We start from the raw sequence: 22,438 nt of genomic DNA on the forward strand, positions 1-22,438 counted from the left end.
ACTCTCCCCTTTCCTTTGAGATTCAAACTTAGGCCCTTCAAGAGGGATGTGGGTTTATCCTTTTTGAAGCATTAGATTGGTATTTATGGCAATGACTCTTAAAATAGAAGGGTGCTATTTAAGAAGTAATGTATGGACAATGCTTCCGTGAGAAGTTTTTTCTGAGAGGAAATTAAATCTGGTGACACCTTCATATTTTCTTTTGTACAGAAGTTCTTACTTATGAGCGTGTTTCACAATCTCTGGCAAAGGGACAAATAACTTCTGAGGTGTCCTCTTGGCAACACCAATTTCTTTTACCAACTGCTGGATGCCCTGAATTATTTGTTGTGTATATTTTACTCCCACTTTGATAGCATGGCAAAAGTCCTGCTGTAAAATATTCTCTGCAGAGGCTTCCAACATGACTAAAAAAAAAAAGAAAAAAAAAAAGGACTGCCATTGAACCTTTTACCAATATAGCATTTTCAAATACAATGACATGACATAAATACTACAGATGAATTTTATTAATCCTTTTTGATTTCTTTCCTCAGAATCAGCATAATTCCAACATATAAACAGTAGTAAATGAACAAAGAAACCTTGATATTTGAAGTTAGGTTTATATTCTTCATAAATTTAATGAGAGATTTCTCATAAAATGAAATGGAAAAGAAAATAAACTATGCACACAATTTTTTATAACAGCTTTGCTTTATAAGATATAATTCAAATACCATAAAACTCCATCTTTTAATGTGTACAACTGCATCTTTTTTTAAAATGTATTTAAAATGAAATTTTACAATATCAGCACAATGGGTGGCCAATAAATGTTTCCTGTTTAACAATATTTGATGTGACCTCCCACTTAATTTGGTCATTGTCACATTGTCTAATTCTTGCACAGGTGGGGAAATCTTTGCAGTGATACTGTTTCAAGTAAGCCAACTAGAGAACCCTAGCTACTACCATAAAAAGGTTGTTTTTATAGTTCTGTAATAGTAAAACTCCTGTGTAAAGCAGGAAAGCTCCAAAGTAAGGCTTCTAGCATGGTATCTAGCTAAAATCTATTCAGCTTTGGCTTTAGTTTCTACAAGGCTGAATAGACTCCTGCCAACTTGTGTGATATGACTTGGACCCAATATTAACTTTAACACATGAACATGGGGTCAAATGTGTATTTGGTATACCTTGACAAAAGTACAGAGTACTGGCTGAATATCTTCATGAAAATAGTGATGCGGAAGTCATAAAATGGATGCTGGTAACTTCTGAAACCAGTCTCCTTACAGGTTGGTTCTGAATCACGTTCAGCCTCCTTATAATTACTCACGACTACCCTGTGACGGTTTAAGCAGTTTCTGGTTTCATTCTTCCATCTAGAGAGGAACGGGTGAGAAGAGCCAGCTGGAAGGCTGCCTATCAGGTTTCTGTGGCATGCCACAGATACAGTAAAGATCCTTAGTTCATTCCTCCAATATCTATTTAAAATTAGAGGGGTTCAAATTCTAAGGCAGATAGAGGCTATATGACCATTTAGAAGCAAGTTTATTTTGTGTCTTAATGGTAATAGCAGCTATTAACTGTTTGCTTACTAGGTACTATGCCGGGTACTTTACAAACCTTGATTCTAATCATAATGGCCCTGTAAAGAAGCCAAATCGATTTACTAATTGGAATTAAATGAACATTGTAACTTTCAGCAAAAAAAATTTCAGATGGAGACCAAGTGAACTTCAAATAGTAAACCAATACTCTGCTCAAGGCTGTTTCTGAGATGCTCAAATATGATGTAGGGGTCATTCATTATTCAGAGCCTCCCCATATCTTTGGAATCCTCTCTGTATTTCAGTAGTTCCACACCTTCTCAAGGTAGAATCCAAAAACCATTTCCTTGCCTCCCTTGTAGTCATGGATGCAGATGTGTCACACTTCTGTCCAATAAGATGTAAGTGGAAACTGCTATGTGGGGACTTCTGGGAAAGTTCTTTAAAAGGGAGGCTGACTTACTCAGAGGGCACACTCATTTTTCTATTCCCCTTTTTCTTTTTTCTTCCTCCTGCCTGTAAGTTAGAAAAGTTGGCCAGAGCTCTGGTAGCCTGTTCATAAGTATGAAGATGTGGGCCACACCCTGAGGATAGCAGAGTAGAAAGCTAAGAAGAATCTAGATTTCTTAAGACATTATGGAGCTGCTGTAATTGTCCTGGACTTATTACCTCTGAATTTTTGTTACTTGAGAGAAAAATAAGTTCCTGTCTTGTTTAAGCCTTGTTATTTAGTTTAACCACACAATCCCTAACTAACATGTAGACAAGCAGTTTGTAGACAGACAAGCAGTTGTGTAGACAATACACAACTCCTGTTTCATGTGTTTTGTCTATCATATATATTGATAGTACCTAACTTATTCTAACTTATTACTAACACTCCAAAAGAAGAAGCTGGAAGTGAGGTGTTTCACACATTAATTGTACAAAAAAAGAACTAAAAGTTTAATAGTTTACGTTTCATCAAAATGTTCCCACATTAGAAGATCTATTGTCAAAAAGTTCCCAGACATCAAATGTCACATAGTAGAATAAACTGCTAAGAGACCTTAATTAATTTGTCCATGGTTAACTGCGGCAGATGCTGGGTTTCAAACCCAGGTCATTTGGATTGTTAAAGCCCATTCTTCTTCAACAGAACCATCCCCTGATTTTCATTCATGCAATTATGACATTTTAGTTAGAAGGAGTGAAGGTGGCCCATGGTCAGAGCATTTCTTCTACTTTATTACTAGTTTTCCACCTACTGGAAATATGATACCTCTTTCTCAGAGGACAACAGACTTAGAATGACTGCATTAGCTAAATTAACATATTTAAATGAATGAAACAATTAATTTACTACCACAGTTGGAACTTCAAATTTTAGACTAGCTTATCTGTCTAAAAATAATTACTAGAATTATCTTGATAACGATTCAATTAGAGTGGTATAACAGTCCATAATTCTAGGTATTGTTTGATATGAATCAAGAGCGCTACCAAAATAGGGCAGCAATAAAACAAAAATCTTCATGGCTAATTAACAAAGCGCACATACAAAAAAAGAGTTTAAGTACATTTTTAAGAAGCCAGAACTTGTAAGTAAAATCCAGAATAAATCTACCACTTAAACTACTTACCAATCTGACTTTTAGGTGCTCCAGTAACCACTAAATTTAAAGTACTGGAAGACATTTCTTTTCGTGTTGGGTTAACAACACATTCTCCATCAATCATTCCTATTCGTACTGCCCCTAAAACATATTAAAATATTGGCAACTGTTTAATAAAAACTCAAGTTTTCAAGACATCCTAGTGACAGCTTCAATCCCTGTCTTCAATTGTGAACACAGTAAAATCCATATTTCTATCATGGTATTTAGGGCCCACAGATTATACTACCTCACCCTACCTCCGGCCTTACTGGAACACTCAGTTGCTCAAGTACACCATTTCTTCTACATCTCTGTGATTATGCTCATGTTTTTCTCCTGGTCTAGAATGTACTTTCTCTAAGGCAAGTGCTTACAATCTGATCCTACTAAGGTTCAGCTTAAATGTCGATAACTCTGAGGAGCTCTCCTTGACAACCTGACCTCACAAGACTAAACCCGCCCTTCTCTATCATTTTCTTAGCACTCTGACTACACTTTTATAATATTGTTTATAAATATCAATAATTATTTGTCTGTTTCACTTATGCTGAAACCAAGAACTGTCTCATTCATCTTGTACTGCTGATGCCTAGGCTGCCTTAGTTCCTTCAGTGCTTAGCTAAGTATCTGGCATTTAGGACACTCAATAATTATTTACTTGATGAATCATTTGTATATTGCATGATTATAACTTATAAGAGCTGTAAGTTACAAACATGTTTGTATTATCCTGAAAGAGTATGTACTCTGACAATTTCCCAGTCCAAAAAAAGAGAAAGTCCTCTAACAGAAGAGGCAACAAAGAAGTCACAGTATCTAAAAACATAAAATAGTCTTTAACACCATAATATACTGCTATAAGAAACAAAACCCAAAGCAAAGAAAAAAATGTCTCAAAATGCTGAAAGGACTCTTCTTAGAATGTCATTTAATTCAACTCCCTAAGAAATAATAATTCAGAGCCAATAAATTTATGCCCTTCCTATAGCATGCTTACTTTTATTTCTTGAAAAAAATGTTTCTTATTTTCAGATCCTAACTTACCAATAGGTCCATTCCAAGGAATATCTGATAATGAGAGGGCTACAGAAGCTTTAAGGAAAAAGGAAAAAAATAAGAGCTGAAATAAAAATATTTCATCGCTTAAAAAAAAAAACAACAGTAATAATTTTAATCTTTATTTTTATACTTACCACCATTAATTGCTAGGACATCAGGTTCATTAACACCATCTACTGCTAACAGATTGCAAAGGATCTGGTGCAAGGGAAAAAATTCAAAGCACTTAAAAAAAAATCTACTTGATTTGGGAGGATTATCATTTCGATTAACATCTTGTCCTAAAATATAGGAGCACTATATGGTTAAAAGCAGGGCCTTTGTAGTCAAACCCCTTAATTCTGGTTATCATTTAACTACATGCTTGACCATTGACAAATTACTTAAATTAAGCCTCAAAAGTTTCCTTATCTTTAAAAGGGAAAAATAACAGCATCTTCCTAAACAGTTCTTAGGAAAATTATAGGAAATATTGTGCGTAAAGCATTTATAATACTGAGCATGTTGAAAGTATTCAGTAAATGTTAGCTATGTTAGTAAATGTTACATAAAAATATTGTTGTCTTATGTTTGCTAAGCATAGACAAATAAATTACACTGTAATAATATGCCTATTTCATGTACTTAGGAAAATAACTTCTTGAGGCAGTGACATCCTTGCAAAGGGATATTTGCAAGGCATATTTATTTTTCTCAAATACATAAAATAGTTACTTAATTAAAGTATATGGGTCATTATTCTGTAAGAAAGTAATATTCAGAAAAGTATTAAAATATAAGAAAGTAGAGGTTTAGAGGACCTAGTGATAAAAATAGGTAATAAAGATTAGTTGTGTCAACTGTCCTAGTCTGTTACTAATATGACCTTCAAGGCCCAGCCTGAATTGTCCCCACCCACCTCAATCACTCTAACCTTTCTTCAGATTTACCAAATTCTTTCCTGCCTTAGGGCTTCTGTGCTTCCCACTCCATCTTCCTACACTCCTACATTGGCTAATTCCTACTCATAATTCAGGTATCAGCTCAAATTGACACCAAATAAATGTTAGCTTTTAAAAATTATTGTTTTTTAAAAAACTTAATGTAAAATGTAGCAGGATCACCAAAAATTCTTATTTTGTACTGTTTATAATGTTTAGCCTAGGAAGTATTAAATAGAGATTCATTAAGTCATTTTTGATTGACCTGGAAACAAATAAAACTAAAACAGAACCTACCTGTGTATCATAAAAGTAGCCTGCTGGAAAGAGAGGTCTAATTGAACGATCTGCCAAAAGCAAAAAAAGAAAAGACATTAAATAGTTACTGACAGAAGTTGCTTCACAGTTTAAAACTTTTCCCTCATTAAACAAGCTAAAAAATAATATAACTAGCCATTCAATAAAACAAAACAATAATAACAAAAACAAAACCCTTGGACTAATTTACTGACAGGGTCACAGATAAATGTTAATATACATCATGCCCTAAAGACGAAAAACTAGCAGGGCAAGAGCACCCAAGTATAAAATTGGGGAGCAGCTTTTCATTCTGGTTCCACAGGCATCAGAATTCATTGCTTATGTGTTATGTATTTATATAAGCAGAGGAAAGAGACTTAAGCAACAGTAGACCAAAAGAAAATCCTTCCTTTACTTTCTGTGTCTGATGAATGCATATAAATATAAAGTAGAAATTTTGGGTAGAAGAGCTATAGACTACAAATGATCCACAATATTTAAGGCCGTCGAAGATTTGAAAGGTTATAAACATATTTCAGTAGTTGACGAATATAATGCTTTCAGGAATTACCATGAACATAAAAATGGAAAATACTCAGGATAGGTTCAACAGAGTAGAGGTGTGGGCCACAGAATTTACATGATTAATAGAGATTCATTCATTTGGTCAACAAATATTTATTGAATGCCTATTTTGTGCTGGGCAGTATGCCAGGTATAGGGGATTCAGTATTAAACAAACAAAAAGTTTTTTCTCTCATGGAGCCCACATTTGAGTGAGGGGATACAGAAAGTAAATAATCTTAGGCAGTGTTAATATAGTGAAAGAAAATTTAAGAGATACTGTAGAATACAGATGGAAGAAAAGAGATACTAACACAGGCTTATCAGAGAGGGTTAATGCCTCTATCTTAATATCTTACCTATTACTCGACTTGTAAGAATTTCTTTATCAGAAGATCCAATCTCTCTTCTAAGATAGTTTGTGGGAATTCTACCTGCTGCAGCAGCCTTCTGTCTATAGTCAACCTGAAGTAACAATGAAAAAAATACAGTTCATTCGACTGCTTTTTGTAGTAGCAAACTATTCCCCAGGAATTACTATATAGATACAATTCTCCTGAGGTTGCAACAGCATATTACAGACTAAGAGCGGAGAATATTTTGTTTACTTTTAGTGTTTTGTATCTCTTAGGGAAAGAAGAGCTGATAGAAATGTTTCAGCAAATGGATTTTTAAAAAGCCTTCCACTTAGTCAGGTGACTGTGTAGCCTCCCTACTTCCCACAGTAGCTTATCCTGGTCAAGTTCAACATTGCCTTTTTTGTTTTACCTCTCTTAGATATAACTGCATTCCCCTTTTCATAATAAAAGAAGCCATAAAATACTGATGAGCTCTTTACTCTTCACCACACATATACTTGCAGACTCATACTAAAGGGAAATTTATGAAAGCAATGAATTCATTGCTTATTTTTTTTTTTATTTTTATTTTTTCTTTTTGCGGTATGTGGGCCTCTCACTGTTGTGGCCTCTCCCGTTGCGGAGCACAGGCTCCGGATGCGCAGGCCCAGCGGCCATGGCTCACGGGCCCAGCCACTCCGCGGCATATGGGATCCTCCCAGACCGGGGCACGAACCCGTATCCCCTGCATCGGCAGGCGGACTCTTAACCACTGCGCCACCAGGGAGGCCCATTGCTTATTAAACATCAAAATACTTGTGCACTTCCACTGTTTTTGTCAACTTAATGAACCTGGACCTTGTAAAGTATGCTTACCACTAATATGAGAATTGGTTATGAAGCAATCAGTTTAAATTCTTTTAATGACCCAATATCAAACAATTAAGGAAAATCCTCTATTGTGCAAAGTTTACACTTTGTACTCAATAGACAATGGATGAAAATACTACAAATTCTATATTTATGCTATATTACAGTTCAGAAAAATCAGCAAATACTTACCACCAAAGGCATGAACTGGGAAGGTGAAGGTTTTGTTTTACTGACCGCTGTGACCATCACTGCAGTGTCACCTGACTTAGTTAAACATAAACAACAACACTGGTAAATTCATTTAAAATCAGATATTAACATATAAGCAGTGAATGACTGAATCCTCCCTCAGTTAAATGAAGGGAAGAGAAATGTTATTCCATGACACAATGACTATGAAAATAATTATTCGCAAGTAGTCCAATCTTAATCCCTTCTGCATGATCATGATCTGTATTAGAATAGTCACTAAGTTTTTCAAAAGCAACAGAACTAAAGGGAAAAGGCTCACTGATAGCTTAGTCACATCCAATCATATTTTCTACTTATTAGGAAATTTAGACTATAAAGAAAAATTTCCCAAGTATTACTATTGAAGAAACCTGTAAAATTACTTTCTCTAGAAAAGCATTACAGAATTTACAAGAATAAAACAGAACCCCAAGTTTGGAAGAGATCTTAAAGTTCATTTAATATACCTAGTCCTCTGACTCCCTGGTTGTCTGGAATGGTTCTGACACTAGAAATGGTCTGAATTAATTTCCAATACCAAAATTCTACGAAGTTACATGATGTTGTAAAGATATTCAGTACCAGTCTTGATAGCCATTTTTAAGATGAAAATTTAACAACTTGAACTTTTTACCTGTACTATAGCAGAGCCATCTGCAAATCTGGCCAGTTTTCCAGAGGATATTTCTAATTTTCTGTTTAAAATAAAAATTCAATACAAAAGGACTTAGGTCATCAGTACAATTCCCAGCTTAGTATAAAGCAATTAAAGATTCTAATAGAAGAACTAATGGTTGCCAAGCCTCACAGGCCCCCAACCAGCAAAAAACAAACTAAAAAGGGATAGAGTTCACTATCATTATTGAAGATACAGGGGAATTTAAGAGCTGCTTTAGGAAAAACATAGAAACCAAGGCACAGGATAATCTGAATGACACAGTATTTCTGGGGTGCAAAAGCTTTCTTCTTCTTTTTTTAAAAATAATTTTTATTGGAGTATAGTTGCATTACAATGTTGTGTTAGTTTCTGCTGTACAGCAAAGTGAATCAGCTATACGTATACATATAGCCCCAGAAGCTGTCTTCTTAAGTGTTTTTCCCATTTACCACCTTAGTCTCTTGTTTTACCACCCTCGCCTTGTTGATTAAAGTAGCCTTTTACCACACAAACTGGATCATTTCTCTCCTTAAATCCTTTAAAATTTCCCTCATTGCTTTCCAAATATAAACTCCAAGATTGACTGCAGACACCTTCATTTTCTACAACAGCGCCAAAGATAAGTCAATGGGGGAAAGAAACAGTCTTTTCAACCAATGGTGCTGGTACAATTGGATATCCATATGCAAAAAAGTTAATACAGTTGGACCCTTCCCTTGTATTATAAATAAAAATTAACTCAAAATGGATTATTGACTTAAATGTAAAAGTTAAAACTATAAAACTCTAAGGAAAAAACATAGGAATAAATCTTCATAAATTTGGGTTAGACAATGTCTTCTTATAGATGACATCAAAAGCACAAGTAACAAAAGGAAAAAAATAGATAAATCTGACTTCATCAAAATTAAAAACTTTCATGCTTCAAAGAATATTATCAAGAAAGTGAAAGAAAACCTACAGAATAGGAGAAATTATTTTGAAATCATATACCTGATAAGGGACTTGTATCTAGAATATGTAAAGAATTCTTACAACTTAACAATAAAAAGAAACCCAGTTTTAAAAACTGTCAAAGGATTTGAACAGATGTCTCTTCAAGGAAGATCAACAAATGGCCAACAAATAATGAAAATATGCTCACCATCATTAGCCACTAGGGAAATGCAAATCAAAACCACAATGAGAGGGCCTCCCTGGTGGCGCAAGTGGTTGAGAGTCCGCCTGCCGATGCAGGGGATACGGGTTCGTGCCCCGGTCCGGGAGGATCCCATATGCCGCGGAGCGGCTGGGCCCGTGAGCCATGGCCGCTGAGCCTGCGCGTCCGGAGCCTGTGCTCCGCAACGGGAGAGGCCACAACAGTGAGAGGCCCGCGTACCGCAAAAAAAAAAAAAAAAAAAAAAAAAAAACCACAATGAGATACTGTTCACATCTATTAGGATGTTATATGTTGATAACGATGTGGAGAAATTGGAACTCTCATACACTGCTGATTGAAATGTAAAATGGTGCATCTGCTTTGGGAAATAATCTGGCAATTCCACAAAAGGTTAACAAAGAAGTACTATATGACCCAGCGATTCTACTCCTGTATATATCCAAGAGAAATGAAAACATATGTCCATGTAAAAATCTGCACATGAACTTTCACAGCAGCATTATTAATAACAGCTCCCCAATGGAAACAACCCAGATGTCTGCCAACTGACAAACCAGTGTATCAAGGAAGAGAGTACGGATACTGACAAGGATGAGCCAAGGAGTGGACTATCCCCACCCTGGCCCTCCCAATTGTATCCCAATTGTATTGTATAAGCCCTCCCAATTGTATCAAAAACCAGGAGAGAAGTGGAGCCAGGGAAGCACTGCTAAAACCTTCTAATGCTAATATACAGCATGGGTTTGAACTGTAAGGGTCCACTTATGCATGGATTTTTTTTTTTAGAAAACACAGTCTTCGGTTGGTTGAATCATCTGATGCAGAACTATGAATAGGGAGGCCTGACTATGGGACTTGAGCATCCTTGGATTTTGGTATCCACGGTGGGTCCTGGAACCAATTCCACACAGATACTGAGGGACGACTGTATTTACAATGGGGACTGAATGAGTTGGTGAGAGATGTTAAATGTTGAACCATGTGAGTGAATACCTAATCAAAAAATACTTTTGAAAAAAATAAATAATAAAAAGGATAAGATGAGCAGGGAGATCCTAATGTTGGGCAGAAGAGTGGGAGGAGGTAGCTTAGGAAGATAGAAGGGAAAAGAGGAGCCATCTGCCACAGGAAGTGGAACTCCAGGGAGAGAGATATGCTTAAAGAACATTTTTAGAAACACTTGCAAAATGGTATGGAATGTAACCACCTTACTCCAACTTCCACCAAGAAAAATTCAGTCGTATTGATACAAAACTCACCCCACCCCCCCACCCCTGCAAACAAAACAAAACAAAACACCCACCTTTAAGATTTGGCCTTGCTTTGTTGCTAACTCACATTTCATCTTTTCATTCCATCCACAGTAAGTTATTTGTAGTTACTCAATGCACTCTCTCACTTCTCTGCAATTGCGCTTGCCACTTTCTCTGCTACCTTCTCCTTGCCTTTCAGGATTCACCTTGAACAGTAAGCTTTAGGGTGTGATAAACATCCCTCAGTGCTCCTTCAGCACCCTGTTCATACCTAATACCTTCCCACACTGATTTTCTCAGCACTGAACCTCTGTTTATCTTACTTCCTCATCAGACTATCTCTATTGCCTTGTAACTCAATATCGTAGATGCTCAAAAATAACTTGTTGAAATGAAAATTAAAGTTATCCCAAAGGTTACTATAAGTATTAAATACATTTACCACAATAGTATACAACCTCCTAGGGCACTGTAAAGAATACATATAACAAGTATAAAGTATGTGGTACATAGTAATCACCCAAAAAGTTTGCTGCAAACAACAAACTTATGACAAAGAAAATATTTGATTTACCCAGCAGGTATGATATTTATGAATCTCACTGTTACAACACACGACACAGGTTTAAAAAGAGGTTACAAAAGAGGTCCAGGTTGACTAATAAATGGAAGATTCAAAGTAGATTATTGATGAAAAATTTGGAAGGCAGAGGCTAATCTTGTTGCTTTGAGTCCCTCATGCCTAACAAATAGGAAATGTCTGTTGAGTGAAATGTTCTGGGGCATTTCTTCAGAGAAGAATAAATGTTCAGTCCTTGAAGAATGGAAGAGATATCTTTTCCCTCAAAAAATCAAAATAAAGGAATGCCAGAGGTGGAAAGACCTTAGAGATCATCTAGTCTAGAGGTCAGCAAACTACAGCATGTTTCTTTCTTTCTTTTTTTTTTGTATTTTATTTTATTATTATTTTTTATAACAAATTTAATCAGTTATACATATACATATGTTCCCATATCCCCTCTTTTGCGTCTCCCTCCCACCCTCCCTATCCCACCCCTCCAGGCGGTCACAAAGCACTGAGCTGATCTCCCTGTGCTATGCGGCTGCTTCCCACTAGCTATCTACCTTACGTTTGGTAGTGTATATATGTCCATGCCGCTCTTTCACTTTGTCACAGCTTACCCTTCCCCCTCCCCATAGCCTCAAGTCCATGCTCTAGTAGGTCTTTGTCTTTATTCCTGTCTTACCCCTATGTTCTTCATGACATTTTTTTCCTTAAATTCCATATATATATGTGTCAGCATACAGTATTTGTCTTTCTCTTTCTGACTTACTTCACTCTGTATGACAGACTCTAGGTCCATCCACCTCATTACAAATAGCTCAATTTCATTTCTTTTTATGGCTGAGTAATATTCCATTGTATATATGTGCCACATCTTCTTTACCCATTCATCCGATGATGGACACTTAGGTTGTTTCCATCTCCGGGCTATTGTAAATAGGGCTGCTATGAACATTTTGGTGCATGTCTCTTTTTGAATTATGGTTTTCTCAGGGTACATGCCCAGTAGTGGGATTGTACAGCATGTTTCTTTACAGCCTTTCACCTAAGACTGTTTCTTACATTTTTAGACGGTTTGTAAACACACATGAATATGTGACACAGTATGCAGCCCACAAAGCCTAAAATATTTACTATCTAGCCTCTTACAGAAAAAGTTTGCTGAATCTTTATCTAATTCAGTCTCTTCATTTGGGGGGCAGAGAGGGGAGGCTGGGGGGACCTGAATTAGTGAAGTAACTTGTTCAAAGATCATTCAGTAACTTAGGGAGGAAGTCTTGGATTCAAAGCCAAATTTTCTGGCTTTAGTATGAACTAGGATCAAAGTTTTTTTAAAAGTACATGTGAAAGGTGTAGATATATAAAGTAAGCATTAGCCGTTTCATTTATTCTAAAAATGAATCCGGTAGTTTTTAAAAAGTGATTTTAGACATGAATTCTGACAAACAGACCCCTAAAGAGAGTAACGGTTTGAAAAACAAGTTCAAAATCCACCTAGCCTCATAGTACTAGCTTTGGTTGACTCTGAGAAAGCTACCTAACCTTCTCTGAGCCTCTGTTGTTTTAATACATTTACTACAGGCTTAAACATGAGAGTATCATATAACCGGCGTTCAATAAACTGACCTTGCCCTTCCCTTCCTACCCAGGGTCATACAGGCCAAGCTTTTTAGGCAGTAAACTGAATTGGATGACGTAAGTATCAATTATCAACGCATTATCTTTTCATTTCATAGCCCAGGAGTCCCCGAAAATAAAGGGAACGGAAATCAGGTGGACAGACTCAGCTGGGGAAAAGAAGCCCGGAGCGGGGCAGAAGGGAGGAACAAGAAGCAAAGGGCACGAGGCTGAGACAGCGCGAGAAGGAGGGTGCCAAGAGACAGACTCAAAACCCGGAAAGGGAAATGTGGAATTTAGGTTTGGGATAAAGAGGGGGAAAGAGACCTGGCGTGTCGGATTCGTACTCTAGGAGGAGAAATGTACTCGGGCTGGCCTGTCATGACGCCTTGTGAAAGAATAGAGAACGCACACCGTTCCTTACCTGCTGCCTAGGTCCACGGCCACGGTTCGCGACCCCGCGCCACCCCCTAGTGCTCGCACCTGCAACTGGGTGAGTGTCCGACCCAGCCCTGGCAGACGGAGGGGACCATGGCCCAGTGGCCGGAGCCGGAGGCACGAGCAGCAAGGCCTGCAGGCCGCCATGACACCCGGCAAGCGCTCAGCCCGGGCTGCGCCCTGATTGGCTTACTCAGCAGGTAGTGGGCGGAGCCTAATGCAGTTTCGTTTCCGCGGTGTAGTGGGGAACGCCGGGGAAGCGGGTACCCGGCCGCTTTCTACGAAACCTAGAGAGGGCCAAACCTATCTGAACGCGATTGTGACTTAAGCAGTCCTTTCAGTATTAGCCAATGAGCAACAATTAGAAAAATAATGTGGGCTTTTTGGTTGTTTTTTGTTTTGCTATCGTAGTTTAAAAGAAAGTCCTAGAATAATGTAAGTGTTTAATAAGTAAATATAGTAGTAATAGAAGTAATCAGAAAACACATTATTATTTGACTTATGGGAGCTGAGAATTAGGAGAATTTGCGTAGTGGGCCATGGAAAGAGATCTTTCTCTCTCCCCTCCTCCTCCCTGGCTTTTATTTTATAAATTCAAGCAACAAATATATTACTACGAAGGTTTGCGTTAATTTATTTCTAGTAAGTTAATTTCACTTCTTGTTGACCTATATCATTTTATATATCTTTATGATCATTTTGGGTTCATCTTCCTTTCCATTGATGATATTTAGCAGTTTATTCCTCTGCCTGTTTTGGTCAAGTGTTAATACTTTCTAAACCAACTCTTAAATGCAAAGTGCTTGCTATTTAAAAAAATGTTTTGGAAAATGAAAAAAGTTTTTGGAATTTGAATTTGATCCATTTCTAGGGGGTGGATAAATTTCTCCCACCCCTCTTAATCTGCCTGTTGGAAAATCTTTACGTGGTTTCTGGAATGAACCAAATGATCATTTTTCTACTTTGAGGGTCATATTACTCTTTTAAGTTCATAATCCCATCCCCCCCAAAGAAATCCAAACAAAATCCAATGCACATTCAAGCAGAGTTTTAAGAACAAAAAGTGTTAACTCCAGACAGACAAATTATAATATTTGGTGGCAAAGCAGCTCTCTTATACCTTGCTCTCAAGAGCTATTATCACTGATTTGGAATTTCCGTGCCAATAGAAGGGATTACTGTTAACTCTATTTATAGGTATTTAGTGTTAAAGTAGTTTTTGCCTCTTCCTCTACCTTTGACTTTACCTTGTTGCCAGTGTTTCCAAGACCATTCCATTGAGACCTGTTATAAGGACAAATCTATGAGAATCTACCTGCCACAATTCAACATGATTTTAGATTTATAAAATAAGAATACTAAATCACCTTTTGGTAGAGTACCTAAGTACTATATAATCATTTCCATTTAGGCAGTATTGCCTAGTAGTTTAGAGCATAGACTTGAAGTTGTTACCAATCCCCAAAGGGTCAGTAACCCCTCAATGGGTCCTTTGCCTGGAGTTGCAAATGCCACTCAAATGAAACCAGGTTCAGTATAGCACAGTAGAAACTTTTATTGATTAAGGAATTGAGAAAGGAGAGCTCATGCTCTAAAAATACCTTCTCCCCAGAGGGAGGGGAGTAAGGGAATTTTAAGGGGTAAGAGGCAGATAAGTCATCAGGGTTGTAGGAAAGGGTAGAGATTTCCAGGGGCAGCTGGGGGTAGCTGGGGCATATGCAGTTTTCCATGCTTCTTTGCACAAGGCATGAATTGTGCCTAGCAGAATACAAATCCTCCCCTTGGGCAGAGATTGTAGCACAGTAATGAAGCAGAGGTAACTTTTGGATACTTCCAGGTCTTGTCTGTGTAGGTGCGTTCCTGTGGTCAAGTCAGAGCCAGTTCAGGACAGTTGACCACTGCATATCTCTTAAAGCACAGCTGCAAAACAACTCTGTCGAACACCAGGTGATTTGGAAATAAAGAGATAAATCAAGGCAAGGATCCATTAGCTCTCAGGGACTGGTACGAGTGACAAAGTATCTCCCTTCTCCATTCCTTGATGAGTGAATAAAGTTTCTGCTGTGCTATACCAAATCTGGTTTCATTTGATTGACATTTTCAACTCCAGGCAAAGGACCCATCGACCCATTGAGGGGTCTCCAACCCATTGGGAATAGGTAACAAAGTTAGCCCTGAATGGTCCCAGTCTTGGCTTTGCCATTTGCTAGTTGTCTGGCCCTATCTCTCTGAGCCTCAGTTTCTTCATCTATAGAAATGGATAATACAAATCTCAAAGGATTTTTGTAAAGATTAAACATGACAGAGGATGTAAGATGATTATCACAGTACATGGCACATTGTCAGCAACTCAGTAAATGGTAGATTCAGCTTTGATTCAGCCTTTTAAAAAAATTTAATTTAATTTATTTTTTATACAGCAGGTTCTTATTAGTTATCTGTTTTATACATATTAGTGTATATATGTCAATCCCAATCTCCCAATTCATCCCACCACCACCCCCGCCCCGCTTTCCCCCCTGGTGTCCATACATTTGTTCTCTACTTCTGTGTCTCTATTCCTGCCTTGCAAACCAGTTCATCTGTACCATTTTCCTAGATTCCACATATATGCGTTAATATACGATATTTGTTTTTCTCTTTCTGACTTACTTCACTCTGTATGACAGTCCCTAGGTCCATCCAAGTCTCTACAAGTGACCCAATTTCATTCCTTTTTATGTAATTCAGCCTTTTCTTAATTTTCCCTCTAGTTTTCTCTGTTTGAAATACTGAACAACCTTCTTTCCTTCAGAAACTAACCATGGATCGGTTAGCTTTCATCCAGTTGGAAATGCTAGAAAGCAAAATGTGCACATTAAACCCAACTGTTTCCTCACACCAATCCAAAATAATTGAAATGGTAGTAATTGGATCATAAACTCCAAGGCAGATGTGAATAGTGAAATCTTGTGGCAGAGCATTATTATGAAGTAGTCATACAGATGATCAGGCTATGTTTACGTTAAGCATTTTAAGACTGACGTAGAAAGAAACGTATAAAATGTTTAAATTCTTGCGGTTGTAGCTACTGAAGCTATGACCCATGAGGTTCAATCTGAAATTGAACCTCACATTCTAGAAGTATAGTTCCGCCAAGTCTAGTTTGACAGTCAAAATATAATTTAAAATCAGTTTCTTTACCTTGAAGCACATTAACAGTGATCCAATTTAAATCCACCAGCAATGTTTCTCAGATCTCCTTTTCTCTTTTCTTCAAACTCCAATGAACCTGCATCAAAATAGTTAATACCACTGAACCCTCTGAGTAGCAATTTCATTTAAGTAAAACACCATTGCATTAAATGATTGTTAATTAAAATTTAATTTGGTTTGTAGTTTGGTTTAATATTGATAAATAGTTATTTATTTATTTTTGTTTTATGACTAAGCTACCAGAATAAGGAGCTTATGTTTTGTATATTTGTGCATATTTAAGCAACATAATAAAAAGTATCTTCGGACACTGAAGGGATACATGAAATTTTTTTTTTCTTGAAAGAATGTAGCCTATTCAGCATTAAGAAAGTTTGCTCAACACCACTGCCAGAGGGAGCATCTTGATTAAACTTCTTCAATGGCTTCCTAAATCTTTAATCTACATGATAAAATCTCAACTGCTTTGTGTGAACTATGAACTTTTTTCCTATTTAGCCTCATCAATTTTGACTTACTACCCTACTTCTTTATCTTCCTCTCCTCATCTTATTTTATTTTATTTTATTTTTTTGGCCACATGGCATGCAGGATCTAGTTCCCTGATCAGGGATCGAACCAGTGCCCCCTGCAGTGTAAATGTGGAGTCTTAACCATTGGACCACCAGGGAAGCCCCCCCCTCCTCATTTTATATTCCAAGTAAACTGAACTACTTGTTCTTCTCTAACATATCACCTTTTCTTCTGCCTCCGTGCCTTTGCATGTATGATTCTCTGTGCTTTGCACACATCCCCTCTCAAGTGTCAGTCTTGCAAACTCAGTCTTCTGGTCTCAGCTTCAATACTATCTTCTCAGACTTCCCCAGGCTGACTTATGAGTACAGTCTATGTCTGTCCTCCCACTTTATTAATTAATTCACATAGTCATTATTTCACCCATGGAAATGAATGGGGGAATAGGTACTGCATAGTGGTTAAAAGTGCTGGCTCTGGAATCAGATTGTCTAGGTTTGAATCTCACCTCTGTCACCTCTTAAACATGTGACTCTTGGTAAGTCACTTACCCTTGCTATACCTCCTTTTCCTCATTTGTAAAATGAGAATGAAAATAATATCTACCTCTTAGGGTTGTTATGTGTATTTAAAATGCAACCTTATTTTTATGGAACTAAGCATAGTCCCTGGCACGTGGAAAATGTAATATTTATTTATTTTTAATTAATTAATTAATTTTTGGCTGTGTTGGGTCTTCGTTGCTACACATGGCCTTTCTCTAGTTGCAGTGAGCTGGGGCTACTCTTCGTTGCAGTGTGCAGGCTTCTCATCGTGGTGGCTTTTCTTGTTGCGGAGCACGGGCTCTAGGCTCGTGAGCTTCAGTATTTGTGGCACGCGGGCTCAGTAGTTGTGGCTTGCGGGCTCTAGAGCGCAGGCTCAGTAGTTGTGGTGCACTGGCTTACTTGCTCCGCAGCATGTGGGATCTTCCGGGACCAGGGATCGAACCTGTGTCCCCTGCATTGGCAGGTGGATTCTTAACCACTGAGCCACCAGGGAAGTCCCAATGTAATATTTATTAAATACCTGCTTTATGTCAGGCACTATATCCTAGGCTCAGAGGATATAACGGTGTCAAGACAGTCATAGGGCATAAAAATCCCTGCTTTATGGAGCTTGCAATATAGTATGAGAGATTGAGAAAAACACAACCAAACAAACAGAAAAACTAGAGTGTGATTCATGCTAAGAAGGGGATAAACAGGTGTGAAGATAGAAATAGTGGGATGAAGGCATAATTTACATCAAATAAGGTGCCCAGGGAAACACTTCCTGAGGAGGAAACATTTAAGCCAGCCTGAAGGATGAGAAGGAGATGGCTTCTGAGACATAGGGGCCAGGTGGGAGAAGCCACTTGCAGGGGGATGGTTACCCCTAAGTCAGGAAAGAATTTGGCTTCTGTGAGGACATATGGAAAAGCCAGTGTGGCTAGAGAGTGGTAAGCAAGAATGTGGCAGTCGCTGTCAAAACGGTTGGATCTGTTTCAAGGAGAGGACCTAGAGTAATAAGAGTAATCAGCATACCAACGATGTCACAAGCCATGGAAATGCATGATATCACCTAGAGAGAGGTTAGAAAGAAAGAAGAGGCCTGGGTCTGAGCCCTAAGGAGGGAGAGGCTGCCAAGTCTATGGAAATGGAGCCAACCTTGTTGCAGGAGGAAAGCTAGGATGTACTATGCTAGGTATTTTCCATTTGCACCTGCTCTGTCCATTTACTACCCTTCTCAGCTCTGCCCTGTACCCCAAGGGGCTGATTTATGGATTGTAACACCCCGACTTCCTGGCCCTCTGACTTTTGGTTGGGTCAGCCAGTGGGAGACAACCAGCAGGAGATCAAAGGACTAGAGGAGATAGAAATTAAAAACACAGAACCTTAATTCCTTGTGATGTGGCAGTGACTGCTTCCGCCTGTCACTGCAGCACCTTCCAGGTGGCCCTGCTTGCTTGACTCTAGCTATCACTCCAATTACACTGTTTCTCCTCCTTGCTGCTTCAAGCCTTAACAGCTTCCTCCCATTGCCCATCTCTCAGTGCCTCATCGTTCCTCATTGTTAGTTCCAGAATCTGCCTTCCCCTCTGTAAATAGCCCTTTCATTAAATTCTCTTCAGAACTCATCTGAGTATGCCCTCTGTTTCCTGCTTCCCTTTCCTGCTCCTCAGAGAGGGTCTCTCTTCACTCTTTTGTGTCTCAGCGGTAGAACACCATTACTTGTTACTAGAAGCATGTTACTCTGGAGGTGAGAGTTGAGGGGTATGCTGTTCTGATTAACCCTCAGTCTTAGGAAGGTATTATCTCCCTGGATCTTGGGTGGGAGTAGCATTCTCAGTGCTGAAGGCCCTCTTCCAGGTGTGATTCTGGGCCCAGCATGTATTCTGCCTCTTCCCCAGAGGTAAAGGGTTATGTTGTTTCTTCTCCCATGTGCAGTGGGTTTTCACAGTGCATTAGGGTGACAACGTTTACCTTCCCACAGTGGGTAAGGCTTTTTTTCCTATGGGGAGGTAGGGGAGAAGGATCCAGTGGGGCTTCTGCCTTTCCCGCAGTGACTGCTGTCCTCCTTCTCCAGGATTGCACCAGGAAGGACACTTTCTCAGGCCTCTTGCTCTTATCCTAGGCTTTTTTGTGAGTGCCCAGTGAGGTCCATGGAGAAGAGCTTGTGAGTGGTTGTGAATTCGTCTTGTATCTGCAGTGTCCAGGGGTTCTATAGCCTTTCGGCAGCCCACGCTTGGCCTTTAGCAATTGGTTAAAAATGGTAGTTGAATTCTTCTTGCCAATGTCTTTTGGTGACTGTGCCAGGTAAGCAAGGGCTCATGTCCTGTCTCTCTTTGGAGGCTCTTATCTTTCCTTAGGTTTCAGATTACCTGGTTACTCTGTCATTTCAGCTCTCCAATGGGTTCTAGAAGAGTTGTGAATTTCCAGATTGTCGGTTGTTGTTGTTACTGTTGTTATTTATAAGGATGGGATGCTGTTTCAAGATTTCTGTGTCCTAAGCAGAAGCCAGAGGTCTCACATGTAATTCAAGACCTCTCCTCTCCACTAGTCCAGAGAGGTGAAGAAAAAGTAGAATTTGTCCTTTAATTATTTTATTTTTTAGCCTCATCTTGCCTCCATAATTTATGGTTCTTCCAGGATTGGGACAAAGGAGGAGAGAGCAGAGAGAGATGAAAGATTTCAGTTTCTGGAGCCAGTGGAGTTCTTATTTGACACCATCTGGTTTTCATGTCCCCCATTACTGCAGACATCCAAAACCTGGCTCTGATATGGGGTGTATTGTGGGACCACCTCTGCTGAGACCACCAAACTGCACAGTTTCCTAACGTGGATACTTTCTGGGTGACATTTTGTGACCTTCCCAGCTTCTGCTCCTGGTGTTCTATTGCACAGCGTCTTACTGCTGAGATCCTTTTGTCTTGGCTTTTCATCAAAATAGCTTCTCTGGGGCTTCCCTGGTGGCGCAGTGGTTGAGAGTCCGCCTGCCGATGCAGGGGACACGGGTTCGTGCCCTGATCCCGGAAGATCCCACATGCCGCGGAGCGGCTGGGCCCGCGAGCCATGGCCGCGGAGCCTGTGTGTCCGGAGCCTGTGCTCCGCAACGGGAGAGGCCACAGCAGTGAGAGGCCCGCGTACAGAAAAAAAAAAAAAAAAAAAAAAAAAAATAGCTTCTCTGGGTTCTCTTGGCACACAAACTCACACATCCTTGCCCCCCAAACTGGTAGCACTGTAGCTTATTTCAACCACTGACCTCTTTTCTTGCCCTGCCATTGCAGGTGGCTCCAGTCAGTCTCTGGCCTCCAAATTCTCTTATGTGGGAAGCAGGCACTAGAGTCCGTATTCTTAAATGTCCCTGTATGACCACTTTGTAGTCGCAGGATGGACTCTCACCCAAAATTTCGTTGGATGTCAAGACTGATGTGACACCTCCACCCCCCCACCCCCCCATCCACATACCAAGTGAGTATGAAAAGGTGTATTACTTACCTAATAAGGCTTACGGGGGAAGCAAGATGGACTTCACAAGCTGATTTGAAAATGGCTTGAGAAAGCCGGGAAAGGAGACTGGCTTGGAGTTTTTATTGTGGTTATGAAGTGGGGCAGGGGTGAGTGTCCCTATGTGTGGGTGGGCAGAGGTTTGTGTGCTTTGAATTTCCCACTGCTGCCAAAGGAGGGAGCACTTGAGCTTTCTTAACAGTGTCCCAGATGTAAGGCACAAGGAGAAGAGGGACAGTGAGGGTTACAAGTCATCAGCAAACATCAAAAAAACTGGATTCAAATTCTTTATTCCAGTCCTCCAGTTCTAGGTGACATATGTCAAGCCTTCCTGAGAACTTTCTTACTGTGTTTGCTCCTATTTCATGGCATCACAGGGCTATTTTTTTTTTTTAATTGTTTGGCTGTGCCACGCGGCATACAGAATCTTAGTTCCCCAACCAGGGATCGAACCTGTGCTCCCTGCAGTGGAAGCATGGAGTCTTAACTACCGCACGCCAGGGAAGTCTATTCTATAGCTTAATAAATGTTTAGTTGGGGAAGGAAATGATATTTTTCTAATTCTCTTTCAGTGGTTCTCTTGAGCTCTCATTGCTTAGTTTGGTTGAGGGTGGGATGAGCAGGAAGGCTCTGTATTCCTCCATGGAAAGGGCAGGAAAACGCCACATCTTTCCTAACTAGGCTGGCAAGTCTCTACCTACATAACTTTCTTTAATTCGAGTTCCAAATTGTTAGTGTCCTCTGTTTTGGCTGGAATGGGTGATGGGAGTTGATAATCATGGACTGGTTCTGCTGTCTTGGATCTTGTAGAATGTTGGGGTAATTATCACTGGTTATTTTCATTTTTGGAGCCTTAACTGAAATTCTGGTACAGTAGGAAAAGTCCTCATTTAACATCCTGTTTTACACATAATGGGAGGAAAGTTTCCTTCACTGAAATGGGACAGAAGGTGGGGATAGGAGCAAATGTAGGTGAGTTTGAAGGCTTGCCTAAGGGAGAATCAAGGAAGTTTGTCTTACTTCAGTATCTTTAATGAAGTTTGAGGTAAGGCCAGTAGCTGAGATTTGGGGGTTGGGGTAAAGAGAAGATGTATGAAGTTTAGGAAGAAAGTTATTTTGGGGGATAGAAAAGTGAATCTGCTTAGGAAGCATGATGGGATTGCCAGACATTGGTACGTGGCTGTGTGCTCTTTGAGATTTGTGATCATGAGTTTCAAGGGAAACCAATCTATTCATTTGGGTGAATTTTTTTTCTAGCAAAGTTTACCTGTTTGGGGCAAGAATGGAGAAAGTGCATGGTTGGATTCATCTAGAGATGGGGTTTCCTAGGTGCTATGGACTGAAGTGTGTTTCCTCAAAGTTCATATGTTGAAGCCCTAGCCCCCAGTGTGATTGTATTGGGGATGAGGAAGTAATTTAGGTTAAGTAATTTAGCTCAAGTAATTTAGGTCGTAAGGGTGGGACCCTGATAGGATTAGTGTTCTTAGAAGAGGAAACACCAGAAAGCTCTTTCTCTCACTCTGCCATGTGAGAACACAGTGAGAAGGTGACCATCTACAAG

General features: G+C 39.2%; 1 protein-coding gene and 1 long non-coding RNA gene across 2 annotated transcripts in view; one reads left to right on the forward strand and one right to left on the reverse strand.

The window, feature by feature from the left end:
* PNPT1 (polyribonucleotide nucleotidyltransferase 1) overlaps positions 1-13,313 on the reverse strand; it is a 38,887-nt gene extending 25,574 nt beyond the window's left edge. The window contains exons 1-9 of the mRNA XM_060118014.1: positions 13,131-13,313; positions 8,089-8,149; positions 7,413-7,487; positions 6,372-6,477; positions 5,446-5,495; positions 4,363-4,426; positions 4,214-4,261; positions 3,155-3,268; positions 221-407 (exon numbers count right to left, since the gene is read on the reverse strand). Of these exons, the coding sequence (XP_059973997.1) occupies positions 221-407; positions 3,155-3,268; positions 4,214-4,261; positions 4,363-4,426; positions 5,446-5,495; positions 6,372-6,477; positions 7,413-7,487; positions 8,089-8,149; positions 13,131-13,291 (866 nt within the window). The 5' untranslated portion in view covers positions 13,292-13,313. The remainder of the gene's footprint in view (positions 1-220; positions 408-3,154; positions 3,269-4,213; positions 4,262-4,362; positions 4,427-5,445; positions 5,496-6,371; positions 6,478-7,412; positions 7,488-8,088; positions 8,150-13,130) is intronic.
* LOC132502180 (uncharacterized) overlaps positions 1-22,438 on the forward strand; it is a 211,579-nt gene that overhangs the window by 37,336 nt on the left and 151,805 nt on the right. The gene's annotated exons all lie outside the window — the stretch shown is intronic.

This window comes from Mesoplodon densirostris, chromosome 14, assembly GCF_025265405.1.
Source record: "Mesoplodon densirostris isolate mMesDen1 chromosome 14, mMesDen1 primary haplotype, whole genome shotgun sequence".
NCBI lineage: Eukaryota > Metazoa > Chordata > Mammalia > Artiodactyla > Ziphiidae > Mesoplodon > Mesoplodon densirostris.